This window comes from Apaloderma vittatum, unplaced genomic scaffold (genome assembly GCF_000703405.1).
Source record: "Apaloderma vittatum isolate BGI_N311 unplaced genomic scaffold, ASM70340v1 scaffold7957, whole genome shotgun sequence".
NCBI lineage: Eukaryota > Metazoa > Chordata > Aves > Trogoniformes > Trogonidae > Apaloderma > Apaloderma vittatum.
In genome coordinates, this window is record NW_009725645.1 from 26,331 (window position 1) to 48,278 (window position 21,948).

At 37.8% G+C, this 21,948-nt stretch overlaps 1 protein-coding gene across 2 annotated transcripts; it reads left to right on the forward strand.

The window, feature by feature from the left end:
• The first annotated feature begins 3,308 nt into the window (after positions 1–3,308).
• GPR22 (G protein-coupled receptor 22) lies at positions 3,309–9,400 on the forward strand. Of its 2 annotated transcripts, XM_009872976.1 has the most exons (3): positions 3,319–3,361; positions 3,510–3,763; positions 7,804–9,400. In XM_009872976.1, exon 3 carries the CDS (start codon positions 7,829–7,831, stop codon positions 9,128–9,130), a length of 1,302 nt encoding a protein of 433 aa, XP_009871278.1. In that variant the 5' UTR covers positions 3,319–3,361; positions 3,510–3,763; positions 7,804–7,828; the 3' UTR covers positions 9,131–9,400. The 2 variants fall into 2 exon arrangements, with proteins under 2 accessions (XP_009871277.1, XP_009871278.1); XM_009872975.1 differs by having other exon boundaries at positions 3,309–3,763.
• The last annotated feature ends 12,548 nt before the right edge of the window (positions 9,401–21,948 follow it).

The window sequence follows — 21,948 nt, forward strand, 5'->3', positions numbered from 1 at the left end:
CTGTGCAGATGCACCATGTAAATAATGCTGAAGAACAATCCCAGGGCAAGATGTCCAAAGCCACCTGATATCCATTTGCAAAAGTAACTCTAGCTCTAAAGCAATCACGTGTCACTGAAAGGTTTGCATGAGTTGTGAGCCCAAATTTGAGAACAGGTGACAATTTTAGACTCAGAAGCAGTAAAATTCTAAATAGCCACTAAATGAGCAGCAAGATTCAAGCTCGGTAACAAGATGTGCAGCCCAAAGGAAGAAACAGAAAGTGCTGCTGCAGCACTCAGGGGAGATAATCATAGAAACTGAAAAAAGAATAATGCAGAGAACAAGGATTAGTAATGTAGAGTGTCCCAACCGTGACAATAAATAACTTCGTGAACGTGTCTACTCCATGACACCTGGATGTTAAGACAGTCTGTGAGAGGTTTATGTGAAGTTAAAACCGTAAAGCACAGTAAGAGTGCTAAAGCTCCATAGCCAAGGACTCCAAAAGAAAGCATCAGAATGGAGTACTTCATTTGGCCCTGCTACACCTTGCGAGTCCAAGGAGCCTTTTTAACCAAGTAAGCTTCTTTAAAAACCTGTAGTGCAAGAAGCTGCATTTGGAGTGATCTTAGCAACTCAGCAGCAGAGTTTAGACCTCCAGATCTACAAATGACCTCCCACCGTTCCGGAATGCAGTAACAGTCGATGCCAGGACATTTACTTCCTGTGTGTAGACAGTAAGACATAGGTAAAAGATGGACGGAGACTCAGAAATACAACACAACCTCCAATCCTTTTACTTCCTGCTCTTGGCAGAACAGAAAAGACAGTTATGACTCCTGATTTCAATTTAGAAGTACTACAGGGCTGTGTGCTATGGCACTTGCAGTCATCTCTGCTCCCGTGCACCCAGCATCTCCTTCCAGGCACATGCTTCTGTTCCCTTCTGCTCCACTCTGCTTCCAGCTCCTGGCTCTTGGCATTTACTTTCTCCCCACATCAGACCCGGCAGCCTCAACCCTTCACAGATCTATCCTCTGTCACATTCTGGGTCTCTTTTTCCCCTTGTGTTGCCATTCTCAGCCCAAATATCCTTCAACATCAATCTCCTGGTTTAGAGCTCTTGTTTAGGGTTCCCTGATACTTCTACCCTCTCATTACCCTTCCACACCACTTTTCACCCCTCTAAAACTCAAAATAACAGTCCAATTCTTTCTGTTCCATTCTGTACCGATACAGAAACAGGTATAAGAACAGCACGTTTTTCTGTCTAGGCTGGGTGTCTGCACATGGCTCTTTTTGCCCACTCTTCCCTATCTACCCTTTGAGGATGATGTCATCTGTTCACACCATCTTAACCAGCATCTGCACAGCAATGGCTTGCAAGCATGTCTATCCATCCACCTACTCCCCATTGCCTCCATATGGTACTGCTGCTCCTCCTCATTTTCTTTCCAGAAAACTTAAGCTTGCTATGTTCACGGCTCAACTCCTCTTGAACACGTCTTAGAGATAAAATTGTTAACATTACCACCTCCTGCAATATCGGAAGTCTTCCGTGAGCACCTGCATTTGAACCACGTATCCACGCTATATCCAAAATGCCATTACAATCTTCCTCTGTGTACACATCTTTTTCTTTCTAACAGTACAGCTCATCCAATATCTCCATCTTTGTTCAGGCACATGCTGAAGAATTAGAAGTGGAGATGGAGAATCATCTGTTTAAATTTAGATAGGCTTCCCTACTTATCCTAAGTCATACTGAAAGTGAAGCAGGTAAATCTCTCTAATATATCAGTATTTACACTTTCATTTCAGGAATCCTCTTTTCCACGTCACCCTTAAGAGCTATGCTGGTAGCACTGGTTTCAGGCTCTTGGGAGACAGACGATACAGAGACAGCTCGAAGATCTCAATCAGTCGCTCTCAGCAAAGCCAGCTGGTACCTTCTGATCTTCGTTCAAAGTTTCTGCAATCTTTATTTAGGTATTTTCTGAGCATTAAAGAGTACAGAACAGGAAGCACGCTAGACGGATGTGTAGCCATTTTAAAAAATAAATAAAGTATGCTTTTACCTAAAGATAAATAATACATTGGATCACTGTCTGAGAGAAAAAGAGAAGAAACACAGGCATCTGAGTTATACAATTGCATTTTATAATTTCACTAAGAACTTAAAAAGAGGACCCCATCAAAATTTGACCAAAACTGCCATCTCAATACAGTTGCTTATGTAAGAACCATGCTTGAGCATTCAGTACTTTGCAAACTTTAAAAAAAGATTTTTAAAAAATATTTAAAATCAAGGGGAAAAAACCACCACCACCACCAAAAAACAACAGAAAAATCCCCACCTCCCAAAGCTGAGATGAAAAACTACCAGCAGAACATTTAATACTCAGATGCTCTTAAATTAATGGCTTCAGTAAACCAATTTAAAAAAAATAATTATTTTAGGTTGTATGTTGAATTTATTCCCAAGGTTTACTTTAGCATTAATACTAATTAAAACAGATATTGTGCTACTTCTCTTACTCCTGATTATGTGACTGTAAGCATTGTTTATAGCGATAGAACAGATTCAGAAATAAGTTACAAAGCAAAAAAGTGAAAATGAAGACACCTCCTGTCCCCTGCGAAGTGAAGGTCAAGACCATCATGCAAGACATCCTTACAAAAACCTGTGAAGTCTCAAGCAAAATTCATGTGAAACATACGATTTTTTTAGAAGTAAACATTTCAACAAAATTAACAACGTGCACTACTGTACACACATTGTACATGGTGATGGATCATAAAAATCATTCTTTTCTGATTTGTGAAATAAATGTAATTATCAACCCATTTTAGGGGTCTGAATAAAGTCTCTGTGAATCCTAATAGGAATTTTCCTAATATACACGCAGGTACCAAGTTGTCCTCAATATAATTTGTTCAAGACAAGACCTAAATGTTCCACTGCATATAAACATAACAGGTGAAATTGAGCATCGCTCAGAGAGGCAGTTTTATTTCAGAGATGCTCTCAGAACAAAAAAAAAATAAGAAAAAAATCACAGATGTAAACCAGGCAAATTCAAATATAGACTGTTGGAAGCTTTTTAAGTAACGAACGTTTAATCCCTTTTTTTTCCCCAGTGTCATGTGGTTTCCAGTGTACACAAAGTAGAGAGTGAAAAGGTAAAAATACCCTTAATATATTCCAGAATTCATAAATCATTTGTAAATTTAGTCCTTTTATAAAAGAATCCTTATATAAATCGAGGGGAGGGAGGGCATCAATCCCATATATGAAGCACAATTTAAGCCCAACATCACTGACCAATCAAAATTAGTGAATGCACTGCATCTCTCTGCAGTGAGGAGAAGCGACAAGGTAGGCTGTCATTCTGCAAAAGCTGCCCATCGCAAGCTTTCCTCTCAGAAGCACTGCTTTTCTTTTTTCAGAAAGCTCAAATCTCAGTGGTGTCTCTGGAGACGAGAAGCCTTCAGTATGTTAAATGACTTTCATTATGTATTTTCAGATGCTTATTGATTCTACAGTAGGAAGAGTGGGAGACTGCAGCAGCCTGTAAACCAGAACTCAAGCAGTTGTATACATTAGCAGTAATGCTGAAACAATGGCACAGTACAGGCACAAATTTTCATTAAGGTCATTTTTTGGAGATACGCTTATTACCCTCTTTCCCTTCTACTCTGCTAACAAGTGAACACAATGAATCCCTCCAACCTGGAACTGCTGCACCTGCATCGAGAATTTATCAAATCTTTAGTGGAGGTAAGATCTGTTCCTTATTATGGTATGCAGAATAAGCAACATTTAACAAAAAAAAAATGGAGAAAAAAGGGAAAATATCAGATTCGACTTCCATTAAGTGCTAGTATTTTATTATATTTGAGACCAGGAAATATTCAAATGCTATTTCCCCCTCCTCATTAAAAACACAGTGGTAGAAAAATGTTATTTTGTATTAAAGTCTTGTAGAATATTAAGAACCTGTTTTGTTTGTACAACATAGACTACAGTTTAAGCTAATATATTATTGGGGAGGGAGAGAAACACATAATGCAACTGGGAATATTTTTTTCCTCCCTTGGCAGTATTTCCAAATATCGGCAGTTAAATAGGTTACAGATTTATTCAGTTAGTCTTTGAAGGATCAGATAGTCTGTAATTAGTGTATACTTACTGCTTTATGAAGGTTGGCTAATATGACTAATCTCTCATAGCTCAAAAAAATCCTCCTTTTCTGTTATTTTTTTTAACTTCTTTCTTCTATTACCCTGTACATTCAAGTCATTTCTTAAAGACACAGATTAGCTAAACGTTTGTTTCAAGAAAGGGAATTATTACAGTGTGCCAATTAAACAACAGCATATTTCCTATAAAGCTCATTGACTCTGCTCAATTTCTAATGAGAAGGCAAGAGAGTTCTACATATAAACTACCTGCTCACAGGAGCTATGAAACTACATTTTCTAGCTCTAGTCACAGGCACTCTACATCCAACAGTTACTGCTTCTAGTCGGGGTTTTTTGTAACCTTTACTGTTTGGAGAACAGGAAACTTGACCAAAAAACTAAATTCATGCAAGTTGACAGAAGAATGACATGCTTTTACTAGCAAAGAGTGAACACATTAACTGATTCTCAGTGTAATCTTTACGATCCGATTTTAGAGATCTTTTATTCATGAAATAAGTGATATTAGAAAATATAGTCTTGCATTACTTTATTTTGAAATTATAAGCCCTACTTTTAACCCTTTTTTTCCCTCCCTTTCACAAGGGCATGCAGCAACTAATTCAGTTTTACAACTGACAATATGAAGAATGCAGTTGACCGGGTATCTTTCTAGCTGTATGACCTACAAGCAGCAGGATCCATCACTAAAATGTATTCTTAAGACATAAAGGAATTAGAAACAAAACATGGAACACACTTGTGTTACTATTTACGTGCATGACACTTCAACAATGTACATGGAAGACTAACACACCTGCTCAGATTTTCATTAGAAGAAGAGTGCAATGATTGATTCTTAAAATGGTGAGCATTTCTTAAAGAGGGATTTATAATTTAAAACCAGAATTGTGGAAACTACTGATGCATGAAGAAACAATGAAACATGAATTCCCAAAAGGAGAATATGCATACTTCATCAGCAAGCTGAATAAGGCTTTAACCAAGCTTTTTCTGTACTACTCATTAAATAACTTATTTGTCATAATGACTAATGGATATTTTTCTCTCAGTTTTATGGTCTGTTATGTATTCTCCTTAAAAGAAAATACACCAAATTAGGGAACTCATGGTTACTCTCAAAGCACACGAACTGGATCTTATGATGTATAGCAACTACTTTGACTAAGCCATCACTCAAATGTAACAAGCAGGAATATTACAGAAAGAAATACGCAACCAAAAGCTAAAGGATGTCTACATACACTCTGAACAGAGAGATCAGAATTATTTTTTTTAAACCTGGAGAATAAAAACAGGCTGCTACAAAATGCAACAGGGGAAAGAAATTAGCATCACTTAAACGAAGGTTTATTTCTTATTGCCGGCTTGAAACTCAGAACAGACACGCAGAATATGCACTGGTCTGTAGAAGTATCTCAGGCAATTAAGAAGTCCCCATGTTTAAGCAGAATTTTTTGCTGCTGAAGTGCTGGAACAAAAAAAAGAAAAAAAAATCCTGCAAGGAACAAAAATCAGAGCCCAGCTACCACTTGGTTTCCAGGTTACAGTGCATGTCAAATACTTGTCAGTGACACCATATATCAATTAATGACAAGCTGCCGCAGTGATGTGAGAGGCCCTTGAGGCGCAGAGAGCAGGTAGGTCAGCGGTTGCATGCACCCCCTCTGCCCGGGAACGGGCACCAGCCAGGGGTGCCGCGTTGGGTAAACCAGCCCCCCCTGCCTTGGCATTTCTGCTTTTAGTTCACTGAAATCTAAGCAAGGCAAAAAGGAGGCAATGCTTAATCTAGTCGCAAGAGTCAGCACATCCCAAGTTTTCTGTCTGCACAGAATTTCAGCTGGCATGATGGCATAGAGTTAAGATTGTCGTTTGTTTTAGCAGATCTGCTTTTGATTTCCTCCTGGCTTTTGCTAATACGAAAGCACTCCATTTATCCAGTAATGCCTTTGGAATCGTTTCTCAAAATCCATTCACAGCCAGGACAGCATACACAGAAGAAACCCTATTCCTGAGGGTTAATATAAACCTAATAAAGGTTGCCTAGATTAGAAATTAAACGAAGCTTTTGAAATATTTCTTGTTTCATCTCACACACACCTGAGACTAATACATTCTAATTTATATCTTTTGTATTTAAGAAGCACATGTGAAATAACTGTTGAAGCATACCAAGAATTTTCATCGTACAATTCGCAATTAATAGTTTTGTGCGACTGAAGCTTTTCAGAACTGCAGATTAAAACCATTTGCACACTGTATCCCAAGTGTGCTTAATTCATACTTTCATTTCAAAAGAGCTCTTTTTTGTTCACCTTAGTGCTATCCATTTTTAATGTATTCAGAATGGAACAAAGGTCCACATTTAAATTTACTTTCATGCAAAGTATGTCCCCTCTGAAATCTAAAGGTACCCAATAATAATAAAAAAACAACCTCAAGTATCATAACAAGAAATTGAATAACCTTTCTTTTTATTTATTCATTTAGTTGCAAACTCAAGGGCTGGCTGACAATATGAATAATACAAACATAAGTTATTACAGGCATATGCTACATTTACAAGCTACTGGCATGTGTAAAACAAAGCCGATGAGTCACAAAATAAAAATTCCCCTAAATAAATGCTATTTTTTTTGAACCTCACTTATTCCTAAAACAGACTAGGTATATGAATCCATTATATTCAACTGCAGTTTGTATAAAAACAAACACACAAACAAAAAACACACAAAAAAACCCACTCAGCCCCCTGAACGAGAGAATTTTCTTTCTAAGTATTACCCTTAAATCCATTCTGGAATAAAATTAAATACTCTTCTACTCCATGTAGGCACCAATTACTTGAAGAATGTAAATATTCAAATAAGAAAAAGGAAATGCAATATTTTCATAATAAATTCCATTCCCCCAAACCCATGTAAATTTTGTATTTGAAATTATACATACTTACATAAAATACTATAGTGGTAAGTTTCATACATGTAGCTGCACACAAGATAAAAGCGAACAGAATTCTTCAAACTGTAAAAATCTGCTGAATTACAGAACTTCAAGTTTCAGCCCACCACTCTACTGCAAACTCTTCATAAGAAAGAGGCTGTTAAATTGCCATAAATAATTTAAATATTCTTTTTATGATATGTAAGCAACAGTGCTTCATGTTCCTATCAGTTTCTTTTTCCACAAGAGCCTTTTTAAAACGATCTTGAGTACTAATTTGTTAATACTTAACAACATTCTTTTAAATGACCCTCAGCACAATACAAAGGCAATGCGCAAGTATAGTTTATGCAACAAATGGGTCCTTTGTAAAAACCACATCACTATAAAAGCCTTGTCTCCCTAAGTGGAAGCTTTTCACTTTTTTGTTTTTTAAAAAAAAGCAAACAACAAATCCTGCTTTCCTTTAAAGATGAAAGACCTTACTCTAGATCCTCAGGCTTTTGAGTCCATGCCAACTAAAGCTCTAAACGTACAGTAAATCAGGAGTTTGATAAGAATAATAAGAATAGATGCTTTTCCTCGCTCCTCCTTCCCTAGTATTTATCTACAATAAGTGTGGGAAAAAAAAAAAAGAAATCAAATAGTTCCATATTTTATTTCACCTTTCAGGAGAAAAAACAACTGCAACAAAAGAATGTGTTTCTCCCCCATTCTGGAAGTCACCATGCAGTCTGAATCGAACATTACAGTTCGAGATGCCATTGACGACATCGACACCAACATGTACCGACCGCTGTCATATCCATTAAGCTTTCAAGTTTCTCTCACTGGATTTTTGATGTTAGAAATTGTTTTGGGACTTGGCAGCAACCTCACCGTGCTGGTACTTTACTGTATGAAATCCAACTTAATCAATTCTGTCAGTAACATAATTACAATGAACCTTCATGTACTCGATGTAATAATTTGTGTGGGATGTATTCCTCTAACTATAGTTATCCTTCTGCTTTCACTGGAGAGTAACACTGCTCTCATCTGCTGCTTCCACGAGGCTTGTGTCTCTTTTGCAAGCGTTTCAACCGCAATCAACGTCTTTGCTATCACTCTGGACCGATACGACATCTCCGTGAAACCCGCCAATCGAATTCTGACCATGGGAAGGGCTGTGATATTAATGACGTCAATATGGATCATTTCGCTTTTTTCCTTCCTGATTCCCTTCATCGAAGTCAACTTTTTCAGCCTCCAAAGCGTGAGCACGTGGGAAAACAAGACGCTTTTGTGCGTGAGTACAAACGAGTACCACACCGAGCTAGGAATGTACTACCACCTTCTTGTTCAGATCCCAATCTTCTTCTTCACTGTTATAGTAATGCTAATTACATACACCAAAATTCTCCAGGCTCTAAACATTCGGATTGGTACAAGATTTACAACAGGGCAAAAGAAGAAAGCTAGAAAGAAAAAAACGATCTCTTTGACAACCCAGCATGACACTACGGACGTGTCCCACAGCAGTGGAGGAAAAAACGTTGTCTTTGGCGTAAGGACTTCTGTGTCGGTCATAATTGCTCTGCGCCGAGCCGTAAAACGGCACCGGGAGCGACGAGAACGGCAAAAGAGAGTCTTCAGAATGTCCCTCTTGATTATCTCAACATTTCTGCTCTGCTGGACACCCATCTCTGTTTTAAACACCACCATCTTATGTCTGGGCCCAAGTGACCTTTTGGTAAAGTTGCGACTATGTTTTCTAGTAATGGCATATGGAACAACTATATTTCACCCTCTACTTTATGCATTCACAAGGCAAAAGTTTCAGAAAGTTCTGAAAAGTAAGATGAAAAAGCGAGTTGTTTCAATAGTGGAAGCAGATCCCATGCCAAATAACGCTGTAATACACAACTCATGGATAGAGCCTAAAAGGAACAAAAAGATTACCTTTGAAGACAATGAAGTAAGGCAGAAATGTTTAGTACCTCAGGTTGTCACTGACTAGATTTCAGTATTCACCAAAACACATCAAGTGGAACATTTGAACAAATTGTAGAAAAATACTGCCAAATAAGAAAAAACTTTTTTTAACTATTGGCGAGACTGTACATTTTCAATATATATGTTAAATAGAGTAGGTCTTGTATATTCGATTTCTTCATTATGTAAGATACATGTTGCATGGCCGTTTGTTAGCGTAACACCATGTGTATATTTGTCCAAACTAATCAAGTCCTCTTTTTTTAGAAAATAAATAGCCTTAAAGAAGCGCAAACTTTTAAAAATATTTGTATGGCTCAGTTTCTCTGTAAATATAAAAGGATTTTTAAAGAAAAATTCCATTCGGGAATACTTTTCTAAAGCACAAATTCAGCATTTTGCATGGTACAGTATTTTTAAATTTAATTCATAAACAGTATGGATCAGAGACATTTTGAATGCTATATAGCTACAACTTTGACACCTTTTGACCTCATACTTAGGAGCTACTTATTTCAAATTTCTCCAGCATGCAATTACTGTGCATGTGTAGAAAAAGCCATTTATGTGATGTCCTTCCATTAATGGTTCAGAAACAGTTAATTTTGATGGGGGGAGGTGGGGGGAAATTAATGTCTAAAAAAGTGACAGTACTTTAAAGAAAAGTAAAAAGTTTTGCATATAACAATCCCAGATCCACAGTTTCTACATAGAAAATAAATGACTGAATAACTACAAATGCAGGTGGAGGGGGCAAGGGGGAAAGACAGGTTAAATGACAGCAAAAACCACAGACAAGACAGTTGTTAGGCTTGATGCTAAAAGACAACCAAGAAAGCCGCTCCTGTGAAAAGGCTTTGATATCCACACCGAAGGGGTTTGCATGGGGACCTTTCATACAGAAATGTTTCATTTGCCCTGTCTATCTGCATAGACAGATAGAGCTGACAAGTGCCACAGCTGAAGCAGAAGATAATTTTTTTGCCCTCAATACCTTTTGTATTATTTTGACTTCACTTCTCCTTGGACGATGCTCAGTTCTAGCCACGCAACTGCTTTGTCACAAACCAACCGCCGATACTGCCAGCTACCCTATTTCTGTATTTCCTGGACAGCCACGGTCTATCACCTTTCTACCACCTTTTTTTCTATTTCATCTTGTATCTGCAATGAAGGAGGAAGAACACTTAAGAAGTCATCACCATGCATAGCACTGTAAGCAAGAATATTCATCCGAATGCAAATTTGTTGAATGTTTTGCACTATCCCATGTTTTAAAAATGCATAATGTCAATGAATGGTGGTTACATCCAGTAATCTAGTTACCAGTTATGGGGGGCAAACAAAACAAAAAAATACAGAATCAATTAGCGTGATTTCACTTGTCTTGTTATACAAACTGCTCAATATGTCACCTGCTACCAGCATAATTAATAGGCTAATTCTCAATAAGTATTGACTTCTATAAAAAAACAAGCATCCTTGAATATGACAGCTATTTTGAGTAAAGTATTGCATAGAAAATGAGGACTTCTCAATCACTTTTCGAAGCTGCACATAACAAAATGTATGGTTTCAAGGGAGCAAAAAGCTATTTTCTGTTGTATCATTTAACTATTAATCATGTGTATTACCAAAACTGGTTTTTGCTTAAAAAAAAGCAGTACTTGTTATGTACCTTAGTTTTCTTAGGCTCATGCCTTAGTTTACCAGAACAGAAGACTACAGCTCCATATTCCACAAAAGTCACCATTTATAATCATCCAAATTCTACCCAGAAGTTTTACTATCTAATTGATAATAATTTGTATCTAAAATTATTGTGTCACATATACTTAAACATAGTATCACTGGCTTGTCTCTAAAAGCTGGCTCAATGATACCTGCATTCAACTGTACCCACTTACCATCTTGATTTCCCCCCAGCAATCTCTAATTTCCTACAAGAATTGAAACACTTCATCTTATTTGAGAGGTTACAGGGGTGAAGTAAGCGAAATGGTTTTATGCAACAAGCTTTTTTTTTCCTTTTTCTAAATCCTATATGTTCCAAATTTATTACTTTGAAAACATTCTTTCAGGAATAAGCTCTTCTGAAAAGAAATGTGCCCAAAAGTCCTAAGAAGGAACTATAATTTTTTTCTTTTTTTCTAACACTAAAATTTCTCTGCCCAGCTCTCTGTATTCTGAACGCTAGAGACAAGAAAAAATGGGATATCTAGGGTTAATAGCATAATATGATTTCACTGACTACTTATCTGCCAATAAAGCATTCTTAAATCAATTAAAAATACTATTCATTTATTTGAAAAGAAGGAAAAATAGAAATCATAGTGACCACTCATGAATAAGCTTAATCATGTCGTTATCTGAAATAAGCATTTAAGAAAAGCCTTCAGACTTGAAAGGTTTCTTGACAAAATGACTTTACTTTTTAAAATTAAATAAATCCTCCAGAACCACACATTTAGTGTTAAAAGCTCATTCATTAGAAAGTCAGGTTCCATGAAGCAGTACTTCATAGCAAAGAGAAAATGCAGCCTTGGAATTAGTAAGAGAGATTAAGTCAGGTTTTAAAGGCTATGCCGATCACAGTCATTGATTGCCTTTAAGAATATAAGCAAGTACATTTCTACATTTACTATTCTTCATCTTTCATAAATAAAGAAAAAAAAATTACTTATACTATGTTGGACTACACTTCAAAGTCTGCAGAAGAAAATTTTGCACAAAGCAGGAAGAAATACAGAACACAGGTCAGAATATCTGCAATCCTATATATACACAGAGTTGTTATAAACCAGAATCACACATGGTCTGTACCACAAAGAGAACAGATTCAACACACACAAGATAAAATAAAGAGTAACTAGTGAAGAACACTGTATATCCTACCGATATGGAAGAGGATTTTAGGAGGGATGTGAAGGTGTGCCATGGATGCTTGACAGACAGACTAAAACAGAACGCAAAACTAGGCAGCATCACTGGGAAAAAAAAGGGCAAATATATGTCATAGTCTTGTACAATATGCCCACTGCATTCTTAAAAATGATCTCACCACAGTGAGTCATTAGTTCAATTATATTTCACACCACTCAGCCTAAGGTAAGCAGAATTGTACAGGACTCTAAAAATATTAATTTCAGCAAATATATCTCCGACACACGAGCAACCACCACCACTTCGCACACGCTCTCTGTTCTTTAAGTATTAGCTAGTATCTGACTATGTTGTCTTTTAACTTCAAATTCATTTCCATTCAATTTTACACTGTAAAATGAAGTTAGCCCACACTAAAAATAAAAAAAAAGCTGAGTACAGCGACAGTATCTATTAGAATATTCAGGAAGCACACCTTAACACATCACAAAACAGTGAAATAGAAACGTAAATTCATCACACCTATTTAGTTTTGAGTTGGCAACAATTTTTATAGATTATGAGGCACTGCTACATACTCAGAAGTTCTGTTTACTTTATTAGTGCCAAGGGAATAGGAATCATTTCAGTGATTTCTAAATATATTAGATTAAAAATGTGTGCATCCGGACACATGTTAGATCAATACATCTCTCTTCCTTCATTGTTACATAAATACATACATGTACATAATACGTAATCATTATCCATCATACACACCAAAAGTGGAGTTCATCATTAGCATCCATTTTATATCTATACGGAGGCATTTTTGGTAAAAGTATCTCTGAACTGGACAGTCAGGCACTATGCCCCACCACACATATACTTAAATGCCTTCCTTTTTAAAAAACACCACTTTTTTTTTTTTTCCTAAAGAAATACCACATTTAACGAGCCATATAATTTACATGTGCACAAAGAAGCATTCTTCTGCTCTGTTACCTGTTACATATATCTTATTGCAATGCACATAGTAGCCATTTTTCATCATGAACGTATGTGCTAGTCATCAGAATTCTTTGAGAGCTGAATTTTTACACATATGCTTTTTTCCTCTGAAGAGAGTGTTTTAGTTACCATTTGCCATTAAACTCTTTCAACAGGAGAGAAAACAGGATTCTTTAGGAACATTTCGATGTAGCCTGAAAAATACAGAACGTACTAACTTATCCTTCCCTCTCCCATTGTTCAAACAAAATACCTCCAACACATAGCTAAGGACAATCAGCTTCTGTCTTAAAATCTCCCAGCTTTATAACAGCCAAATTCAACTCCCACTTCACACATCCTGCTGTAATATCACTGAATTGATTTGTCTTACACCAACAGGAGAGAAGAATCTGACTCTGTAATTACCTTCTTTTTCCACTTCATAGAACACTCGTGCAATTCAAGAAGAAAAATTAAACACAGGGTTTGGGTTTTGTTTTGCTGGGGGGATATCTGAAAAAAAAAAAAAGGAAAAGAAAAACGCCCAGACATAATAACTGACTAATGCAAAAATCAAAATTGACTCATATCCAATGAGTGTTACAGAAGGATGTGAAATAGGTGAAAAGTACAGGTCAAGAGAAAAAGGGCAGAAGGTGGAAGGAACTGCCATAAGGCAGCTCTGGCCATCAGCACCACAGAAAGGTGGAGGGTAACATGCACCTGCTGTGGGAAGAATGCTAACCTTATTCTTTAGATTATAATAAACAAAAATACAAGAATTTATCTTTGTATCAGAGTGTAATATAAGGATTAGCCAAAACTGCTGTGAGGAGAGGAGAGAACAACATGAACAACAGCTCCAGAAAAGGCTTCTGATTTAACAAATTATACGCAGAACAAGAGAAAAACCGAGAGCGTACATTATTCTCTTACCTCTTTTCCTGGAGATGAACTATACATTTTACGAGTACAAAGTATATACAGAGAACAGAGCTGAAGAGAAAATGTTATTAGATGTCTGCTCCCAGAGATAAATTTTAAAAAATGCTATTCAATTTTCTCTCAAATCAGTATTGGTCAGATAACTCTAGTTTGTCTTGATGCTTCAAGTGTGTTTCACTACCACAGTATGTTTTCAATTACTGCTTCTTTATCTCAATTTAATTACTTTTGTAGAGTAATACATTGAAGAAGAAATATCATTACACATCTTTATGTTCTTTGATAAAATTACACTTCAGTGATTATTATAAATTGAGCCAGAATAGAAGGAATATCTTGCTGTGTATTTACTTTATAGATTTCTGTATCTGCTGGTTTTCCTATTTACGAAGAAGTTCTTACACAATGAAAAGAAATTCAGCTGAAATGAAAACACAGAAGATTTACAGTGAAAGTGCTATGGTAGGTATGGAACCTGAAATTATTAAACCTGAATTTATTTTTTATAATTTGAATGAATTCTATCCTTTGAATACAAGCATTCCTATATTCTCATTCTGATTCCTGACACTGCACAGCCAGGGAAGCCGGCGGGCAGGCTGACAGCACAAAGCTGTTGGCAAACAGCGTGCCCTTGTTTCCTTTCTGAGCCACGTTTTTGGAAATATACTTTCAGTTTCTGTTACCCTGCTGTGATCTCTAACTTCCTACCCTATCTTGCAACACTTTAACTTGATACCATATCTGATAAACAAATCAATGTCACTGCTGAAACAACATTATTGCTGTAAAATCTGTCACTCTGGCTATGTCAGACTGTTATTAATGGGGCATTAGCACAGTTTTACTTTCAACTGTACCAGGATCTCTCACAATCTGTTGTGAGGTTTTTACTTCAAATTAAACTCAATTGGGGCGGGGGGGGGAGCACAATAACTGATGACAACCTATTGCTGCTCTGCACCATGGTTTCCTTCCAAAACTTATTTCAAGACATCTTTCATAAATTCCTGCCACAAGTAGACAGAGAAGAAGACAGCTTCCCACACTAGTAAATTATTATAAAAATCAGTGATGCTTTGCATAATACGTTGCATTTACCAGTGTGCTCAAAACATTCCCAAGGAAAGAAAACAGGAAAGGAATCCCCTTTGCAATGTACACATCGCTGCAAAACAAGAGGTGAGTGGAGCGCTGCCGTTGCAAAACACCTTAACCACAAGGAGGAAGATCTACTCTTCCTGCTAACAGCTCTAGTAGCTACTAAGTGAGACCTATCAACGATAATAATCAAAAAAAAAAGATGTGAAAGGAAATTGTGGGCAAAGCAAAGGTTTTAACAAAAGTTATGTGGTTCAATAACAACAGTGGCTTCCACAGATTAACTAGCTAACCCTGAGAGAACTCTCACGGAAAACTCATTGTGTTTTGCCAAAATACCAGACATCTGCACATTCACAGAGCACAATATAGCTAAAAGAACGTGTCACTACTGCAGTCAGTAAAGTTTTGCAGAAGAGGTATTTTTTTCAGATACAACAGACTTTCTAGGACTATACTTGCATGTAATAAAAACAAGAGTGTTACCTGAGATATAAATTCATCTTCTGAACAGTTACAAAGCAAACATCAAATCATAAGAAATTTCCAAATGAAGTGAATCACTTCATTTTCTGTTTAAATGGGAACAAACATTTAAATTTAGTAATTTTGACCGTATGAGGCTATATCCCTCCATAAATAAAAGATGGAGCTATGCAGCTCATCTCCAGTTGTATTAAGCATAGATAAAACACAAAAAAGTGAACCTGAAGACAAGTTAAAAGACAACTTTAAAAATATTAATGTATTCAGAGCTTCTGACAAATCTTGCCTCAGCTGTACAGCTTACTGTGCAGATTCCAGATGCAGTTTAAATAAAGTGGAATAAAAGACTGAAACTTTTGATTCAGTCCCTCAGCCTTTGTTATGTCCCAATTTTGTTTCTGTCAAAAACCTCAAGTGTTTATTACATCTTTAGCTTACAAGTTAGGTCAACTAAAAATTGCCAGGGAAATCTGGAATTGTAGACAATCTGTCACAGAAACAGCACCTTCTCAAAAAAAGTAGCATATTCCTTCTTTTAATGAGGTTAGGTCTTCACATCTAGGCCTGAAATGGCATGAAAAGAGATATGAGGCCACGTAGCTCTTCAGCTGAAGCTGGTCCACCTTTAAGGTAACAACGCCAGTAATCAGATTTATCGCCTGCGAGCAATGGAAGGTCAGACTTGAATGGTAAACAAATAAAAAGACTGGACTACTTTACTTTCCAAACCGTAACTGAGAAGAGTCCATAAAATTCTTGATGAAACTAGTATTTGAAAATTACGTATGTGAGTTGTGAGACAAAGAGGAAAAACTACTCCTGTGGAAACAGCCTATTTTTAAAGCTGTTTCCTAAGTGCAAGAATTAAATCTTACTCTACACTACTCATTACTTTGGATTACATACAGCAATACTTTCACTGATCTTTAAGGTAAGGCAGAAATAACAGTTAGAGGAATACTGGCTCTCATCCAGGACTTGAACAAAGATTAAACTTAAGTCTTCTTTCCAGAGCTGTTTGGTTAGATTTTTTTTTTTTAACCTGAACTGGCTCGCACTTTAATTAGAAATGAAGAGGATAAAATTGGTTATTACGTTAAAGATTGGAACAACCAGTATTTACTTGAGGAATTATAACAAAATTGTGTACACAATCTCATTTTTCAATTATTTTATCCCTCTGAATTTGCCAGGCCTCATTTTCCAGTCCTTAGCTCTCGTCATTTCTTTCTCTGCTAATCAAAGAGCCCTTCTGCGACCCTCTATTTTCTCCCCATGAATGCACCTCTACAGTCTTAATCTTCAAGAAGGAGCCCATTTAATCTCCTGCTGTGACACGTATAATTGCATTTATTCACAGGTATTCACAAAACTATGTTTTTATCCGTACAGTACAATTCCCTTATGCCAACTGCAGAAGTACGTATTCACCTGATGTAGTTGCATTAATGCTAGAACAGAAACATCGGTAAAGTGATCCCAGCACAAAAGCAGCCCAATTCCGAGGCTTTAAAGAAGTTTAGTATTGTATTTTCATATTTGTAATACCAGAGATCACACTTTTTTCTTTTGAAGAAAAAAAAAGAAAAGAGCTCTCAAGGTGCTCTGCCCGTTCCCAGTTGAATCTCCTCCAGCAGTCTGTCTTATTGGAGGTGCACACCCATAGAAAACTATCACTACCTTCCTTACCTCTGTTCCTCTCTTCCAGCTCCCCTGGTAACGTAATTATCTACCAAGAATGTAGAGTAACGATGAGGTGAGGAGAAGATGACTTATTTAAATACATACTTAGGGGAACAATACCCTAAGGGAGATTTAAGCCATCTAAATTGTAGATCATGCACATAAAATAAATCTATAATTATTTGCACAATTTCTTTAATCAAGTATGTAATCAAAACACACAAATTTGTTTGACAACACATATTCTCCATAAAACTGCAATTGATTATCAGCTTTACAGCCGTGAATTCTTTCAAATTCATTCAACTTCTCTACTATTATTCTATAGCAGCTTTGTGTCTAACTGGCTTTGATTTCAACAGAAATATCCTGTTCCTCCTTCTGAATGTTGGAACAACACAAGCTGGACTTGCCCCTTCCCCATTCAGTAAGGAGTTACAAACAAATGGCTCTGGGAAGTTAGCACATTTGTCTAACATTCTCCTTAGTTATTGCTGAATTACATAAAGTAAGGATTTTACTGCCTCCAAAAATAAAGCAAGAGCTTTTCCTGAAAATCCTCCTATTCTAAATCTTTATGAAAAATCTGGAAACCTGCATATTAGTAAGATTATTCCGTAAGTGTCTTTCTGGTTCCTGCCAAACATGAATTTCTCCGCAATATTTTACATTTATCATATCTATACTCTACACTTGTAATGCATTCAGCTGTATTTATATGTTCTTTTCCCATTACAGTTGTTCTCTTTGTTTTGTCACTACTTTGGAAGAGGCCTTTAGTCAGGACTACTCCCTTTCTTGACTGCCAAGAAGCCAGTATTTCACAAGCTAACAGTCTTCCAGTAAGCTTTTGACTTTCAAGTTTGTCTAAATACATTTTTCCAAACTACTGAATGGAATATCCTCTGCACTGGAAAATTAACTCTTTCAAAAATTAAACATTAAATAGTTTATTCTTGGTTGTCCCTATGCATCATGACTTGCTACTCTGGCAACAACTGGTTTCCAAATCCAACAAGTTTATTTACTATAAAATAATCCAGAATATTGTTTCTCCTTGCTGATAATTCCTGTTAGAATTTGATGTTCTTTTACCACTGGCCATAGAAGACAAATAGTCTAGGCTCTCAACACCATTCTTCACACATTTCAGAAACATGTTTAGACAAGGTTACTTTCATTTTTCAGGTTTAATCCAGTGGGTTGTGAAAGTAACATCTTTTGGATTTTGTTAGCTGAATCTCTGATCTATATGTATTTACAAATACATCTACTGTAACTTCTCATTCTGTTACCCCTAAACATGATTTGCTACCACCATTATTTGATCTTCCAGTGAGTATTCTAATAAAATGCTCACTTCTTTTCCTTGGAGGAAGCATATAACCTCCCAGCTACCCTTGGCCAACTTCCCTAGGAAAAAATACTTGTGACATTTCTCCACACCTTCCCATGGGGGAAGTGATTATCTAGTGAGCTCAAACCATGAAGTCTGATCACCTTGGAGACCATTACTATGGTTCCAGGAGAAGTAGCCTGCAGTTTACTTTTGAATTTCCAAATACGTAAATGCTCAGGAAAGGAAACAGAGAACAGAGAAAGGTACAAATGCCAAATCCTACCAGAGCTGCAGGTAGTGCATGTGCAGACCTGCCTGAAATGTAAAAGTGCCATTTGCCTGCAGAACCTCCACACAGAGCAGGACAACCAGATCTGCGCTCCTTCAGATGTATCATTCTACTTGTAAAAGGTGTCAAACTCCACAGAACTGACTTCTTCCACACTAGTTGTTACTCTCAGTGAATTTTTTGTTTAGAATAGGTACTGACTCCTAGCTCTTAGCTATGTAATCTTTTATACCTACTGAAATACCATGAGAAGACACCAGCCAATCAATTTGGAGATGATATCTCTCTGCTTTGTCGCTATCCTGTACTCGGCACTCGTGAGACCGCACCTCGCATACTCTGTCCAGTTTTGGTCACCACAGTACAAGAAGGACATCGAGGTGCTGGAGCGGGTGCGGAGAAGGGCAACAAGGCTTGTGAGAGGTCTGGAAAACATGACCTATGAAGAGCGGCTGAGGGAACTGGGTTTGTTTAGTCTGGAGGAGAGGAGGCTGAGAGGAGACCTTATTGCCCTCTACAACTACCTAAAAGGAGGCTGTAGTGAGGCTGGTGCTGGTCTCTTCTCTCTAATTACTAATGACAGGACAAGGGGAAATGGCCTCAAGTTGCGTCAGGGTAAGTTTAGATTGGATATTCGGAGGAAGTTCTTTACTGAACGAGTGGTGAGGCACTGGAACAGGCTGCCCAGGGAGGTGGTGGAGTCACCAACCCTGGAGGTGTTTAAAAAAAAAGTAGATCTAGCACTTGAGGCTATGGTGTAGTGGTTAGGTATGCTGGGATGAAGGTTGGACTAGATGATCTTCAGAGGTCCCTTCCAACCCCTAACATTCTGTGATTCTCTGATCCTTGTGTTCACTTTAAATTATGTAATCCAACTTCCCTTTCCCTTCATCAACATACACAGACATCTGTGGGTAGATACCTTTATCTCTGCTTATATAATGCATAAAAAGACACTGCAAATTCTTTTCAAACTCTTACCAGCTATTCTTACTCTCTATAAAGCACTGATAATTTACAAGATGCAAAAATAGAGCGTTTGAGAGGTTCACAGTTAATTTTGCATGTCACCTTCAAACCGAAACCCATCACTTCTATTTTTAATACGTTGTTCTATTAAAAAAGTATGACTGACCAGTAACAAAATACTTTGTCTCAAAACCCAAAGACGCCCTAAGATTTCTATTAGTTACACAACTGTATCTGTTGCGAAGTAATTAAAAATAATTTTAAAAATCCCACTGAAGTTGTATTTATCTTGTATTTGGCTAAACATAAGCATTCACAACTACAAGATTCACGAGTACTATGTTACTGGTTCATCCAAATCCTTTCCTTTCTCCACTCTCATGACATATCCTAGCTAACAAACACAAAAATATTCTCTGTTCAAACGTTTTAAATGACCAAGGGGTAAAGCAAAAACAAGGTCTAAACATCCTTATCATTCTTCTCTTGGGGAACAAGTATCCCTTAACAGCAAAACAGAAACACATCCGGTATAAATCCTCTCTGCTCTGTAAGGATACTTTGAGAAGAGAGCAGAAGGGGACTTTAGTAATTAGAGAAACAGACTGTAAGTATAGTTTTCAGATTTTAGTCACACATTTAAATTCACTAATTGCAAAACAAACAAATAAAAACTAGAATAAACTTAAGAGGTGGCCTCTGCATTTAAGCTCATTAATGAGGAAAGACAGGATAGTATAACTACCAAGACCACCTTTCACTACTTCCCTCTTCAATTACTCCTTCTGTTCATTTCCAACCAGCTGTTCTTTCAAAATTTCCCAAGCCCTTCTGTTTCAGCTTCACCTAGGCAGGACTACAAACCCCAGATATATCCTCCAGCTCTCAAAGCCCCCAATCATCTGATACATCACCAATCAGATGGAAAATACTGTAGTTTCAGTGCCTTTAAGACATAAGAAATACTGGCATAATCTCAAACACAGAACTGCATGTGCTACAAGGGCAAACACTGTCTGGGCCTCCTGCACGTGATAGCACACACGAGAGTTTATATGCACGTTATCCAGGATGCAGCAGTACATAGAGAACCCCAGGCCAGGGGACAGAGAGACGGAGCAGAGGTGGAGGACAAGCTCGAAGCGACCCATAACCCTGAGTGGGATGAACTCATAGAATCATTGAAGAGTTTCGGTTGGAAGAGACCTTCAAGATCATCAAGTTCAACCTTTGTCTTAGCCCTACCAAACCATGTCACTCAGCATAACATGTTCCCATCTCTTAAACACCTCCAGGGACAGTGACTCAACCCCCTCCCTGGGCAGCCTGTTCCAGTGCCTGACAACCCTCTCAGGAAAGAAATTCTTCCTAATATCCAACCTGAACCTCCTCTGGCACAACTTAAATCCATTTCTCCTCATCCTATCACTCTCCACTAGGGAGAACAGACCAACTGCCACCTCGCTACAACCTCCCTTCAGGTAGTTGTAGAGAGCGATGAGGTCTCCCCTCAATCTCCTCCAGGCTAAACAGCCCCAGATCCCTCAGCCTTTCCTCATAAGACTTATGTTCTAAGCCCTTTCCCAGCTTGGCAGCCGCCTCTGTACCCTCTCCAGCACCTCAGTGTCCCTCTTGTAGTGAGGGTCCCAGAACTGACACAGCACTCGAGGTGCAGCCTCATCAAGGTCGAGTACAGGCTCCACTCACGTGGAGGGAGAGGGTTGCCTCCTGTGAGATAGACAGGATGCAGCAGCAGAGGAAGACTGCGAGGAGCCCTCCTCCCCAAGAAGGAGGAATTGCCATGGACAATGAGTAATGGCCAGAGGGACTGCATCCCCCATCCTCTGCCTACCCTTGTACCGACAGAGGGGGAGTAGGTAGCTGGGAATATGGGGGAGGAGTGTTTTTAAGATCAGGTTGTATTCATTTATGCATTCTTCTCACTATACTACTCTGAGCTAGCCAATAAATGGTAAATTAAATTTGTTTTTCTCCCCAAGCCTACTCTGATTTTTGCCCATGACCACACGTACATGGTGAATGAACCCCCCTCTGTCCTAACCTCAATCCTTGAGCCTTTTTAGTTGAATTTTCTCCCTCCACATCCCGGTGGGGATGAGGGTAGGGGGAGGAGTGAGCGAGAGGCCGCATGACTCTTTGTTGTCAGACAAGGCAG